Source organism: Ricinus communis, chromosome 3 (assembly GCF_019578655.1).
Source record: "Ricinus communis isolate WT05 ecotype wild-type chromosome 3, ASM1957865v1, whole genome shotgun sequence".
Classification (NCBI taxonomy): domain Eukaryota; kingdom Viridiplantae; phylum Streptophyta; class Magnoliopsida; order Malpighiales; family Euphorbiaceae; genus Ricinus; species Ricinus communis.
The window spans coordinates 944,831-957,989 of NC_063258.1; the positions used below are offsets into that span (position 1 = coordinate 944,831).

The window sequence follows — 13,159 nt, forward strand, 5'->3', positions numbered from 1 at the left end:
GTTATAAATGAGGATGAGGAATCAATATATATTCAATCAGAACCTATTTTCAGATTCCCTATACTTAACAAGAGAGAGTTGAGACAATCACAACAACAATCAACATTTACCTCCCAAAAGCCAATGAGGTCAATTAATTTCATAGGAGATGGCTCACAAGTGAGATTTGCAACAGATATTCTATTCCAGCCTCAAGGTCTGCAATGGTTAAAAGGAATTGCAATAACAACTAACCAATTGCTTGAGGAAGTTGAAAGAAGGAAGTCAAGTTTGCAAAACAATAATTCTTAGAGATTTTAGTACTTTACATGTAATTGCTACTTAAACATATTAGCTATTTGGTAGTTATATTTTCATTATAACTTGTAATTTTTAAGTTTCTTTTGAGAGTATCTACCTGGTATATGCTATATTTTTTTTTTTTGCAAACTTGCAATTTGCAAAGTCAGTTGTTGATTTATCTATTTATATTACAAGTATTTATTTATGCTAAAACAACTTTATTGCAATTCTTCAATTTATATATTTTGTGAATAAGGAAAATGTTCCTAAACTAATATAAGAGTACATACACAAATGTACCTAAATAATGCAATTTCATTTAAAAGATAAAGAATAGAAGTTACATCAAATTTCTTGTGTCTAATTAGCAGAACTACTGCTTTACATCAACTTAATCATGTCCAGATATCAAATATAACTTCTTTTCATCTTTCATCTTACAACAATAGCAAAAAGAAAAAACCAAGATACAAACAAAAGCATACAAGTTGTTTTCATCTTCTTCTTTTTTCTTCTGAGGATTCAAACTCCAATAACGTTGATTTCTTAAAGCGTTGTAACTCTTCCCACAAATTTGCAATCTCAGATTCCACATCTTTACCTGCTTCACATCTTCTGCTTATTACCATTAATCTTTTATTCTCAGCTAGCAATACTTTCTAATCCATTTTTAACTTATTGATAACTTCTTTACTTTTGTCACTCATTGTAGGATCAATGCCACATAAAGTACCCACGACTTCTAACCTGCAAACCAGCAAACCCATATATCACATAATCAATTTAATTAAAAAAATTTATTTATTAACTGGGCATGAAATTTTCCTTATAATTTGGGCATCCATAAAATCTTCAGCTAGGATTTTCTTCAGTTGATGTCCAGCGGGGAGCCTTCACCTTCAGACCTAAATATTTGCATTTACAGAACTTTTGAGCTCCCTCATAATACATCTCCATATTTGTTCGACTCTTCCAATTTGAGCGTCCAGATGATGAAAATGACGAAGCCATGTCGATTTGCTTGAGGAAGAATAATGCTGAGTATCAATTAATTAGATTGTTTTCCCTTAATAAATTTTGTAACGTGAGATTTTAAGGTTTATAGAATTAGATTGAAGCTGAGAGAGAAGATAGATATATAGAGAGAGAATGGAATATGCCAAGTCAGTATTTTTTGGATCCCACTACAAGCTTAACGATCCGAAAATAAAGCCATATCAGCTTAGAGGAAACTAATGTCTCCAGCTTAAGGAACCACCGTTAGTGGAGCGGTCAAAACGATAAAAAAAAACTTACTTTTTCAGTTATATGCACCTATAAAGGTCAATCCGCTCCTGGTGATAAATATTAGGGGCCATAATGCACATTTTCCCAATATTTTATCCAATGTGAGAATAAGTTTCAATTGTATTAATTTAGCAGTGTTTTGTGCGTTAAAATATTTTGTAGGACATCTTTTTAATAGTTTATCCAGTGTGAAATTGATTCATATTTAGGATATTAATTGAAATATTTGTGAATTAAGGATAGAAAAAATGGAAAAACAAATATTTGCCTTAAATCAAAGTGTATTATAAAGTAAACAAAAAAATAAAAAGGTTGTAAATTTATTCTAGAAAAATTATAAAAATAAAAATATTAGTACAAATCGATTAAGAATAACCTATACCTTAAGAGGTCTCCCTTAAAGATGACTTTTATCTTAGGATGTTTCCCAATCAAAAATAAGACCTCTCTTAAAAGTCGAAACTCGACAATATAGAAACTTTACTAAAAAAAACATAAATCCTAATATATGAAAAGTATAATTTCTCTATCAATTTACTGACTTTGATAAAATAAATCATTTTTCTACTATGCTCTAACTTAGACATCGAAGTTGGATGGCCGAAATCAGACATCCACTTCGAGGGCGTCTTCTCTTCTTCTTTATTTTGCAGACCCTATAAACCAAGAATCATCTACCCCTCACTGAGAAGCCTTTTCAAAATTTGTCAAATCCATCAGTACATATTTATATTTGTGGTGTTATTGTTGTACGAATTTATTCTGTTTTGGTTCATTTTGTATTATTTCTAATAATATTTTAGTGATTATTTTCTGTCGTGATTGGTCTTTTTAGACAAGATTCTATGCCGCCACCATCACCGCTAATTCTATTAGATGTATTTTGACAAAGAATGGTGGGGCAAAGGGAAGCAAATGGATTTATAGCCGAAGAATAAGCAATTTTAGAAACTTATGAATTCATCGCTTGTGTCAAAATCACAATTAAGAGCTCGTTGAGGTACTAGCAAAAGATTGTTATTGTTGAAGGTGCTGTGCTTTGAGCTATGCAAGGACACCTCAAGAGATGAGGTTGACTTGGGCTTCAAGCGGTACGACATCAGAAACTCAGGCCTCCGGTATCAACACCTGACGAGTGGCTCTGATGCAATGAAGTTTACTCAAGGGGTCTTTCTGTTGCTTCTAGGTCATTGGCTATGTACTTATTGGGCTACAGGCCTGCCTACCAGTTAAGCCTATTAACCTATTTAAGAGATACCTAGTTTAGGACTTTGGTCCTTGATTTTTTATGGAAAAAATAATAAAAAGAATATCTTTTTTCTTTATCAAATTTAAAATATTTTTTATTTTTACTGTGTTAAAATATGAAAGATTAATTTTTTTATTTTTTTAAAATTTTAATTTTAATTATTTTGTTTAAATTTTTTTAGATTATTCTGAAAAACAAAAAACAACTAAAGAATAATTAACAAAAAAATTAAAAAACATCCGTACCTTAAATTTAAAAAAAAAATTAAAAATCAGTATCTTAAAAAAAAATAAAATTATATAGTAAAAATGATACTTTTTATTAATTTTAAATATTTCTAAAAAAATTAGCTTTTTTATTTATTTATTTGTATGTACTAGCTGGAACACATTTGGCCATGTATTAATGCGAGTTCTATTTTCCTTTGACAAAACCCAAAAGAAAAGGTGTAATCTACAAAATTACAGAACATGACCTGGAGAAAGCACTTGCTTGGGGGGGAAGTCTAATGATTATACCGTAAATTTATATAGAAGCCTAACAATGTTAAAACTGAAAGGAGTAACTACATCAGAACTTCTCAAACTTAATCAAATTTCCGTTTTCTTCCTTTTTAAAAGAGGAAAAATCAAAAAAGAGTATGAACAGAGAAAATTCTTGTAACATAATACATTTGCTCTATACCCTCTGAATATATGATGATACTGCAAAATAAGTTGTCAGCATAATAGATGATACATAGTAGGAAAAAGAAAAAAAGAGAGTAAAACCGGGGCCTATTTTTGAAAAGGAGTTGCTAAAATCTGGCAAACTTTCCATCAATACTAATGAGCAAAAGTGTAGAAGGTCGACCAGAAGAAAAGCAACAATTCATTCCATATTCTACTATGCAGACAAGCAGGCTTCATATAGAAGTGTAAGCCTACAGAGCCATGGAGGAGAGGATTGCAGAATAACCTGTATCAAGCAAGCTAAAGACTATGTACTAACTGATAGAGAGTATTGTTCAGGATGGAAACAAGCCCCCACCAGAGATTAAAAGATATGAGATCCACATGCAGGGTCCATGACCTTGTTCCTAGAGGGAGCATGGTTCTTTGGCAGACCCAATGAGTTCACCTTTAATGGCATTACTCTTAATACCTTCAAGCATTAATAGTCGACTTGAAGTGATCATCATCAATTGTAGAGTAAATAAAGCCATTGTCGACAAGCGACTGCAATTCTTCCCTGTCAGAAGACGAGGTTCAATGTTAGATTATTATCCATAGGTGCACATATATATATATGCATGTGTGGATGCACATATACATGCGTGCGTGTGTTCCGAAGTTTTTACTTTTAGAAAAAAGAAATTGAACATGTCTATAAGAGTATTTGTGTATGAAAGAGAGAGAGAGAGAGAGAGAGAGAGAGAGAGAGACATGAGCTTATCCATTGGAATATTTAGTTGACGGGCAATGACATTACGGTTGACTCCATCCTCGTTAGCACTGAAACAATATAGATCCAAGGTGACAAAATAATCAACAATGAATAATATGCAGAATAAACATTAACAATTTACGGCAAAGAAACAATATCAACGTCAGGAGTGGACACCAAGCCAAGAGCATATGCACAATGCATAATGCGCGTTATCAGACAACTATGACATTCAAGATGCATCAATTCAGTAAATGCTCAATGAGAATTCATGTGATTTACAGTTGATAATTTTCAAATAACATCACCTTCATGCAACCACTTTTCATTTTATAATACATTTTATCTTAAAAAAATTTGTTTTAATATTAGTTATCAAAGTGCACCATGTATTATACCTTCCTGATATGAATTTCAAGTATATATAATGTTTCTCATGCAGATTTGCATCAAGTTAAAACTACACTGGACTTGGGATACAGAGCAACTGCATGGAGATAGAAGCTTCCATCGCCTAACTATATGTTCTTCAAACACCTAATATTAGTGGTTTGCTGTACAAGTATGTCGATCAATAAAAACTTTTCCATACAATGCTGGGCGTCTCTGCTTTTATAGGATTATTTTATGTATCCAAAGTAATAAAATATGACATTTGTAGATGGAAATTCATTGCAAATATAAGAGAAAATGAAAAAGACTTTTGGACTTGCTGAGAATTGCCTATAAATAACAATCTCCATTAATATTCTTACCTTTGTTGTTATTCTCGCCTCTATCATAAATAAATTATAAAGTTGCCTATTGATTTTTGATCATTAGTATCTTGAGTAAAAGATCTCTCTAGTTTTAAAATGAGCAAAAATCAACAAGGCATGCAATGAATTAAATAGAAAAAAAAAATTATATTGTTTCAGTTTAACACATGAAAAAAGGTATAAAATCATATATCAATAGTCAGATCAACTTATAAAATAAGACTAAAGCAGGTAAATATTGTATGGTAATCTTCTTCCAATTGTCTTATCAACTCATTAGTAGGATATCCCTAGAAAATGACTCTGGCTATCCAGCAGTGGACTGAGAATAAAATTATGTACAGATCCAGGCACCATAAACTATACTATATGTACTTTGCCTTTCTTTATGCCACTTGTAACTAAAAATACAAAAAAATATGGCAAATATTTCATTAACCTCTTAAAATTAACCTCATACTATAAACAATATCAAAATATCAATATATTTAGGGGAAAAGTTCTTCACCATGACTTGTCCAAAATAAAACTTCCCCACCTGCTGTTGCTAAGTACCAAATGAACAAAATGAAGATAAAACTCTTTCTACAATATATTTGTGTGCAGAAAGATGGTCCATCTAATACACAAACCTCAGTGTGGAAGACTGATCTGAGATCACATCAACTCAATTATTCTTATAGATCAAGACAGAAATAGGGAAACTATAATTCAGCATGTTAGAAGTAGCTAGTACATACAAGAATGCTAACTTGTAAATGGAAGCAGAAAGAAGAAACACTGTTTTTTTATGAAAACAGAGTATGAGGAGAACAAAATAGAGTTTTCAGAATTAGAGGATATGTAACAGAACTCACAGGTACATGGGCTGCTGCAAAAAATTTAATATCAACTGACCAACATTGTTCACTCCATCAGCACCAGAAAAGGCTGAGGCCTGGAAAATGAAAAAGTATTTGAGAATCAACCCAAAAAAATGTCATTCAACAATTAAGCAAAACGGTGCTTCTTTAGTAAGAAACATTACTTGATTTTGTGGGCCAGTTTGGTACCCTTTCAAAGGGGTATTCATTGTTGAACTTGCTAGCTGGGGCTGTGTAGTAGCACCCTGAAGCTTATCAGTGCAGATGTACAGATTTCATTAGAGAAAGAGGCCAGTATTTATCATATGAATTACGTGATTTAAAAATGAAGAAAATGTTAGACCATGAAATCTAGTAATTAGATCAGTACCCGTATCTTTGTATTATAGAAATGGACATAAATGCACTCGATGAAGTGGCTTGTAATCTCGTTGAAGTCAGTAATAGGCCTGAAACCACAATCAACAATGAAGTTAGAACTCTAATGTTGAACTGTTAAAGCGAATGGGCACATAAATTGACATGTAGCTTTGGTCATTCAGTTTGACAATAAGGAAATACGAAAATAAAAGTAATCACCACAGGGAGCTTGCTTTTGGAGAAATAAATAGTTTTGATCAATGCATAGGATAAATGAAATTAAGCTCAGCAACAGTTTACTATTATAATTTGCAACCAGAATAAACATCATACAAATAAAGTTTCTCACAAGCATACCTAAACAATGTAAGTTACTTTGACTAAGGGCCAATTAAGTGCACAAATTAAAGAACAAAAAAAATTAAAAAACCACAAAACAGACACAAGGCTAAGGAGAAAAAAAGGGCATAAACCTCAATAACAAAATTCAGGTGTTAAATCATTCCAGCAAAATCCTAAAAAACAATTAAAAAACAAGAGTTTCTCTATATCTTTGCCTTGCTCCCTCTCCTTTCTCCAACACAGAGTTTAACTCCTCAATCTCTGTTGGAGATTGAAAATCATACAACTTGCCAATAAAGGTTACATTAGAATAAACAGATAAATTTCAAAAAGAGTTTCCAGGAATAATATTATGTTAATAAAAAAGAAGAAGCTAGATTGGTTAATGGAGGAGGTGCAAAAGTAAAAACTTTGAGGATCCATCTAAAAAACAAATTCTAAGGATAAAGGAATGGAATGTTAAAAAAGAAAACTAGAGATTTCTGGTCTTTTCTGAATTGAATTTAATAAATTTTTCCAAACCAATGTTTGGTTTCTTATGATTTGAGTTTTATAATCTTGTCCCAATCAATGTGGTTGATAAAGTGACACCATGAGGTTCATATGCATTTGAAATTAGCTATCCAAAAGTAGAGGAAATGAAAAAGACTAACATTAAGACTATAGGACTTCAAGCTGGATTGTTAAGTAAAAGAAGAACAACATACAATTGATAAAGAAATTCACAGCATACATCTTAATTGACACCATAACTTAATCATTATCAGTCAATCATTATTCAGTGCTTGGACAGAAAAACAGAGAAGTATAAGGATTTCGGAACATTGCTGGGTGGGGTAGTCTTGGGTTCACCATGCAAACATTAGAGATAAATATTACCAGAAGCTAAGGAAAGAGCATCAAATGCAAACCTAATGGAAAACACATTTAAGAACCTTCTACCTAAGAGAAGAACAACATACAATTGTTAAGAAATTCACAGCATACATCTTAATTGACACCATAACTTAATCATTATCAGTCAATCAGGATTCAGTGCTTGGACAGAAAAACAGACAAGTAAAAAGATTTTGAAACATTGCTGGGTGGGCAGTCTTGGGTTCACCATGCAAACATTGGAAATAAATATTACCAGAAGCTAAGAAAAGAGCATCAAATGCATACCTATTGGAAAACACATTTAAGAACCTTCTACCTAAGAGAAGAACAACATACAATTGATAAGAAATTCACAGCATACATCTTAATTGACACCATAACTTAATCATTATCAGTCAATCGGGATTCAGTGCTTGGACAGAAAAACAGACAAGTATAAAGATTTTGGAACATTGCTGGGTGGGGAAGTCTTGGGTTCACCATGCAAACATTGGAAATAAATATTACCTGAAGCTAAGAAAAGAGCATCAAATGTATACCTAATGGAAAACACATTTAAGAACCTTCTACCTAAGAGAAGAACAACATACAATTGATAAGAAATTCACAGCATACATCTTAATTGACACCATAACTTAATCATTATCAGTCAATCGGGATTCAGTGCTTGGACATAAAAACAGACAAGTATAAAGATTTTGGAATATTGCTGGGTGGGTAAGTCTTGGGTTCACCATGCAAACATTGGAAATAAATATTACCAGAAGCTAAGAAAAGAGCATCAAATGCGTACCTAATGGAAAACACATTTAAGAACCTTCTACCCTGCAGCCCTCTTAAGTGTCCATGGACACGCACATACCTTCCAACTCTGTTGTATAAATAGTAATGAAAACAATATCAGAAATGAATCTTGAAGTAAAAGAAGAAAAAGAAAAAGGAAATCTTCCAACATATAGTCATTTGGCGCTAAATGGTATATCATTTAACAGATAACTTAAAGCCTTTATTCTCCTCTTGGATTTTACAATAGCAAATTTAATTGTTCAAATGCAATGCAACTTACCCAATCCCTATACTCTATCACAGTGGTGAATGGTGATAGGAAATACTATAACTTTGCTTCTCGATCCATACATTTAGATGATAGTTCAATGAAATCTTAGATAGATGAAGCAACTATGCTATACAAAACTACAATTTAAGAAGAAAATCGAAGAGACTTACGAGATTGCCTCCACTTCATCGGTGTCAATGCGTTCTTGAACCCTATACAAATGAGTTAACAATATCAAAAATAGTTATTTCATCAAATGAAATGTTAGATGGAAATCTATGATTCATAAAAAAGACAAATAAAAAATACCATCTGGTACATTCTATCTGTCCAGTCCCATCATCAATAAGAAATGTATACTCGCTGGCTTTATCTTCCTTTTGGCATACCCTTCCCACAATGGTAACCTAAACCAAAACTTCATCTACTTATCTGATTTCAAAATCAAACTAAAAAGTTAATAAAAAAAACTTACATTGCTGACTTCAACACCATCAATTACGAAGTTGGATTCATCATTACTTGGTAGCTCACATATGTTCTTCACTGTCAACGGTAACAAGCACCTAGTCTCCCGATTCTGCAAACAAAAAAACCCTAAAATTTGATTTCTGTTTATAGTGCACTGTAATTTATAGACTTAAAACAGAGGTCAAACCAACGGAAAAGTTAAAAAGAAAAAAAAATTAAAAGAGGATTAAAGAAATAAAATGCTACTTACTCTGGAACTAGGGAAAGAGGAGGAATCAGAAGGCTGAGTGGTCTGAGATGGCATAAATCCGCCGCCCATGAAGGCTGCTGCGCTCCCATCGAATTCGCTGCTTCGATACATCTTCTCCTTGATCGTTTTCACTGAGTTTTGAGTTAATAAGCCAAATTCCTAAAAATGCTTCACCATTCCCGCCTTTTCTTTTCTTTTTCTTTGTTTTTTTTTTTTTTTCTGTATTAGCAAAAGACTCAGGAATCCAGGTTAGGGCTCAATTTTTATTTTTAGTAACAAGAATATTTTAAATTAAGCTCTAGAAATAATTACAAAATATATTAATTGCTGCTGCTATTTTTAATTGTAAATATTCTTACAATTCAAAGAATTAAAACCTCGCTTCCTTATTTAAATATGTCTTCTTTTATGATCATAATTCGTTATATACTTTAAATTTATGAATTTACAGTTAAAAAAATTTATAATTCACCTAAAATATAAATTTAATTTAATATAAGGATTTGCTCGATTTAAAACAAAATCAGCTGCAAGAAAATAAAACAATAATTTATCGAATTATATGAAATACCCTAATTGACTGCTTACCATCGGGACATTCTTCCTCATCACAGGCCAATACTTTTATAAAAAAAAAATATTATTTTTACAGTTAAAATCTTTTTCCATAACTTTTTTTAAGCTTTTATTTATAGATTTGTTTTTAAAATTTTGTGAGAAAAAAATACTAATAGTATATTTAAAAAATATAGATATTTTTTCAATTTATATTATTATTAGTCAATTTTTATTGTATATATTTTTTATTTTTTTAAAATTTTATTAGAAAAAAATACTAAAAGGATAGATTAAAAATACCGAAAGTTTATTTGTTTTTAATTTGTATTCTTATAAATTTTATTTTCAGAATTTCATTGAAAAGAAGATATTAAAAGTATATCTAAAAAATATTATTTTTAATTTGTATATTATAAGTTTAATTATTTTTATTTTTTTTCAAAAATTTTATCATAAAAGATATACTAAAAATATACATAAAAGATATTAAAATTTTATTATTTTAACTTATATTATTATGAGTTTTTTTTAGAATATTATTGAGAAAAATATATTAAAAATATATCTACAAGATACTAAAAACATTATTTTAATTTGTATTACTATAAAATCAATCAAATAAAATAGTTTTTTTATTTTATATATTTATGTTTGATATTCATAAATTGAATAAATTACATATTTTTATAACAAATAATATATTTTGATGACATGAAAATATGTGTTACAGAAAATATAATAATATATGAAAAGTATATACCGAATGCAGTTTAAGATATAAAAATATGATTAAAATAAAATTAAAATATTTATTTAAAAGTAACAAAAATATACTAAAAGAATACTAATAAAATATTAAAAGAATACCATATCCTTGTTCCATAAAAAGTATAAATAAAAAATTTAGAAAAAATTTAAAAGATTTGAAAAGAAATCATAAAAAGAAAATGACCATAAAAATAAAATATTTCCCTCACTTTCTCGTACTTTTGTGAAAAATCCTAGTGTCTTTTTTACAAAAAAGAACCTATCAATTATAATATCACACAAATATTTCAATAGCTAGTTTAATACCCGCGCTTTACACGAAATTTAATTAAATACTTTATTTATAAATTACATATATTTTATTTATGAATAATTTTACATTCATATCTTATAACTAAATTATACCTTGCATAATAATTATATTAGTCAATTTTTATTTATATTATTATAATTTCTAACAAAAAGTCATAATTAATTGACCATATATATTAAATATTTCATATTAATATTAATTTATATGTTAAATATAAATATAATAATTATCCTAGCATATATAAAGGCAGACGTTTTGGTAATAAAACTGATCAATTTCGGTTTCAGCTGTTTTCAATTAATTTTTTAAAAATAAAAAATTAATTATTTTATTTTACAAGTTTGAATTGGAACAAATAGTTTTGATTCCAGCTGAGGGGATACCGATTTTGAGCCGGTCTCCTAATTCTGAGCCGATTTTATTCCGTTTTGACTAATCTGGTTTTAGTTACCTAATCAAAAATTAAAAAATTAAAATAAATAATGCGAGAATCTATAAATATAAAAATTAAAAATTAAAAATCATACTTAAACCTAATTTTATTGACAAAATAAAGTATACATGAAAAAGTATAATTAATTATTAATTACTAATTAAATTTTAGTAATATAATTAATATAATAAAAATAAAAAAATAAAATTAAAGTATAGAAACATAAAGAAAAAAAGAGTTGATGCAGTTTAAAAAAAAAATTAAGTGACTTCAATGTTTTCTTATTAAAATAAGTTTTTTTTCTTTTTATTTAAAGTGATTGTAAGTAGAAATCATACAATTATATAACATTATATAGTATTTAGCCTTTTTCTCTACAATTAATAAATAAAAAATCATTAAAAAAATAAAAATTGAATGCAAATTTTAGATTTAAATGATAGAAGTAAAAAAATAAAAGTAATTAAACAATAGAAAAAATATAAAATTTATTAATAAACTCAAATTAGTAAATAAAAAAATACATATATCAAATGAATAACTAAACATAAAGCAAGATTTTAAAATATAACAAGAAATATCATATACAAATAAGATATTATTAACTAATTAATTAAAATAATAATAAAATAATTACATATAAAACTTAAATTTAAAAAATTATTATTATAACTATAAATTAAATGAAAAAATAATTACTCTTATAAACTAATATTTATAAAAAGATAATAAATATCATGTTTTAGTAATTCTACATGATAAAATACTTAAACTCGAATTTTTTTGATAATAAAAAATATGCACGAACAAATATAATAAATTATTTATTACTAATTGAATTTAATAATAAAAAATAAAAAATAAAATTGAAGTATAAAAGCATAAAGAGAAACAAAAAGAGTTGATGCAGTTTAAGAAAAAATTTAAATGGCTTTAACATTCGTTTATAAAAAGTTATTTTTTCTTGAAGGTGTTTGTAGGTAAAGATCATAAGATATTATAAAATTATATAATGTTTATATTCTATTCTATAATTAATAAATAAAAAATTATTGCAAAAAAAATAATAAAGATAAATATAAAGTTTAAATTTAAATGAGTAAAAATAGAAATTAAAAGTAATTAAGCTACAAAAAAAAAGCATTAATGAACTCAAATTAATAAATAAAAATAAAAATAAAAATATCAATGAATAATTAAGTTTAAAGAAAGATTTTGTTTTATAGTAAAAAAAATACTATATACAAATAAAATAAATAAATAAATTAATTAAGATAATAACAAAAAGAGTACATATAAAAATTTAAATTTAAAAAGTATTATTACAATTATAGGTTAAAAGAAAAAAGAATTATTTTTTTATAAATTAGTATTTAGAAAAATGGTAAATATCATATCTTAGTAATCATACGTGTGAGAAGCTGCGGTTAAATCATTCTTTTTATTTCAGTTATATATATATATATATATATATATATATATATTAAACTAGATTAGATTCTTTAACCAAATTACAATGCTCATCAGTTGGACAATGCATAAACTGATATATTTAGGATCTATGTTGGTTCGGCTGATCGATGTAGCTAATAGTTAGTAGCTGATGAATTAAATCGTTTAAATTTATTTTATTGGTAGTTGTTATTAGTATGTTAATGACCATTAATGGTGTAATTTATATTTAAATATATTCTATTTTATTCTACTATTTTTAATAATATAAATTAATAAAAATAATTTTTAATAATTAAGAATATTATAGTTAATTTTATTTAACTCGGTTATTTTATTATTAAAAATACTTAAAAAGTTATTTTAAAAATAAAAAATTAAATTTAAATTTCGCTAGTAAAAAATTTATAAT

General features: G+C 27.8%; 1 protein-coding gene across 2 annotated transcripts; it reads right to left on the reverse strand.

Moving 5' to 3' along the window:
* Positions 1 to 3,459: 3,459 nt before the first annotated feature.
* On the reverse strand, positions 3,460 to 9,620 carry LOC8260297 (replication protein A 32 kDa subunit B). 2 transcript variants are annotated; one of them, XM_002530981.4, is made up of 10 exons: positions 9,224 to 9,620; positions 8,978 to 9,082; positions 8,812 to 8,909; positions 8,673 to 8,714; positions 8,239 to 8,316; positions 6,235 to 6,313; positions 6,029 to 6,109; positions 5,859 to 5,938; positions 4,243 to 4,311; positions 3,460 to 4,048 (listed from the first exon to the last, which is right to left on the reverse strand). In XM_002530981.4, exons 1-10 carry the CDS (start codon positions 9,332 to 9,334, stop codon positions 3,964 to 3,966), a joined length of 828 nt encoding a protein of 275 aa, XP_002531027.2. In that variant the 5' UTR covers positions 9,335 to 9,620; the 3' UTR covers positions 3,460 to 3,963. The 2 variants fall into 2 exon arrangements, with proteins under 2 accessions (XP_002531027.2, XP_015582002.1); XM_015726516.3 differs by having other exon boundaries at positions 6,029 to 6,115; positions 9,224 to 9,617.
* Positions 9,621 to 13,159: the final 3,539 nt, after the last annotated feature.

What these genes read in the sequence shown, in the direction of transcription:
- LOC8260297 (XM_015726516.3), bottom strand. Translation starts at nt 9,334, where the DNA reads ATGTATCGAAGCAGCGAATTCGATGGGAGCGCAGCAGCCTTCATGGGC. An exon ending in CCTCTTTCCCTAGTTCCAGA is followed by an intron (nt 9,083 to 9,223) that starts GTAAGTAGCATT and finishes TTTTGTTTGCAG; the next exon opens with AATCGGGAGACTAGGTGCTT. An exon ending in ATTCCAATGGATAAGCTCAT is followed by an intron (nt 4,049 to 4,242) that starts GTCTCTCTCTCT and finishes GTCTTCTGACAG; the next exon opens with GGAAGAATTGCAGTCGCTTG.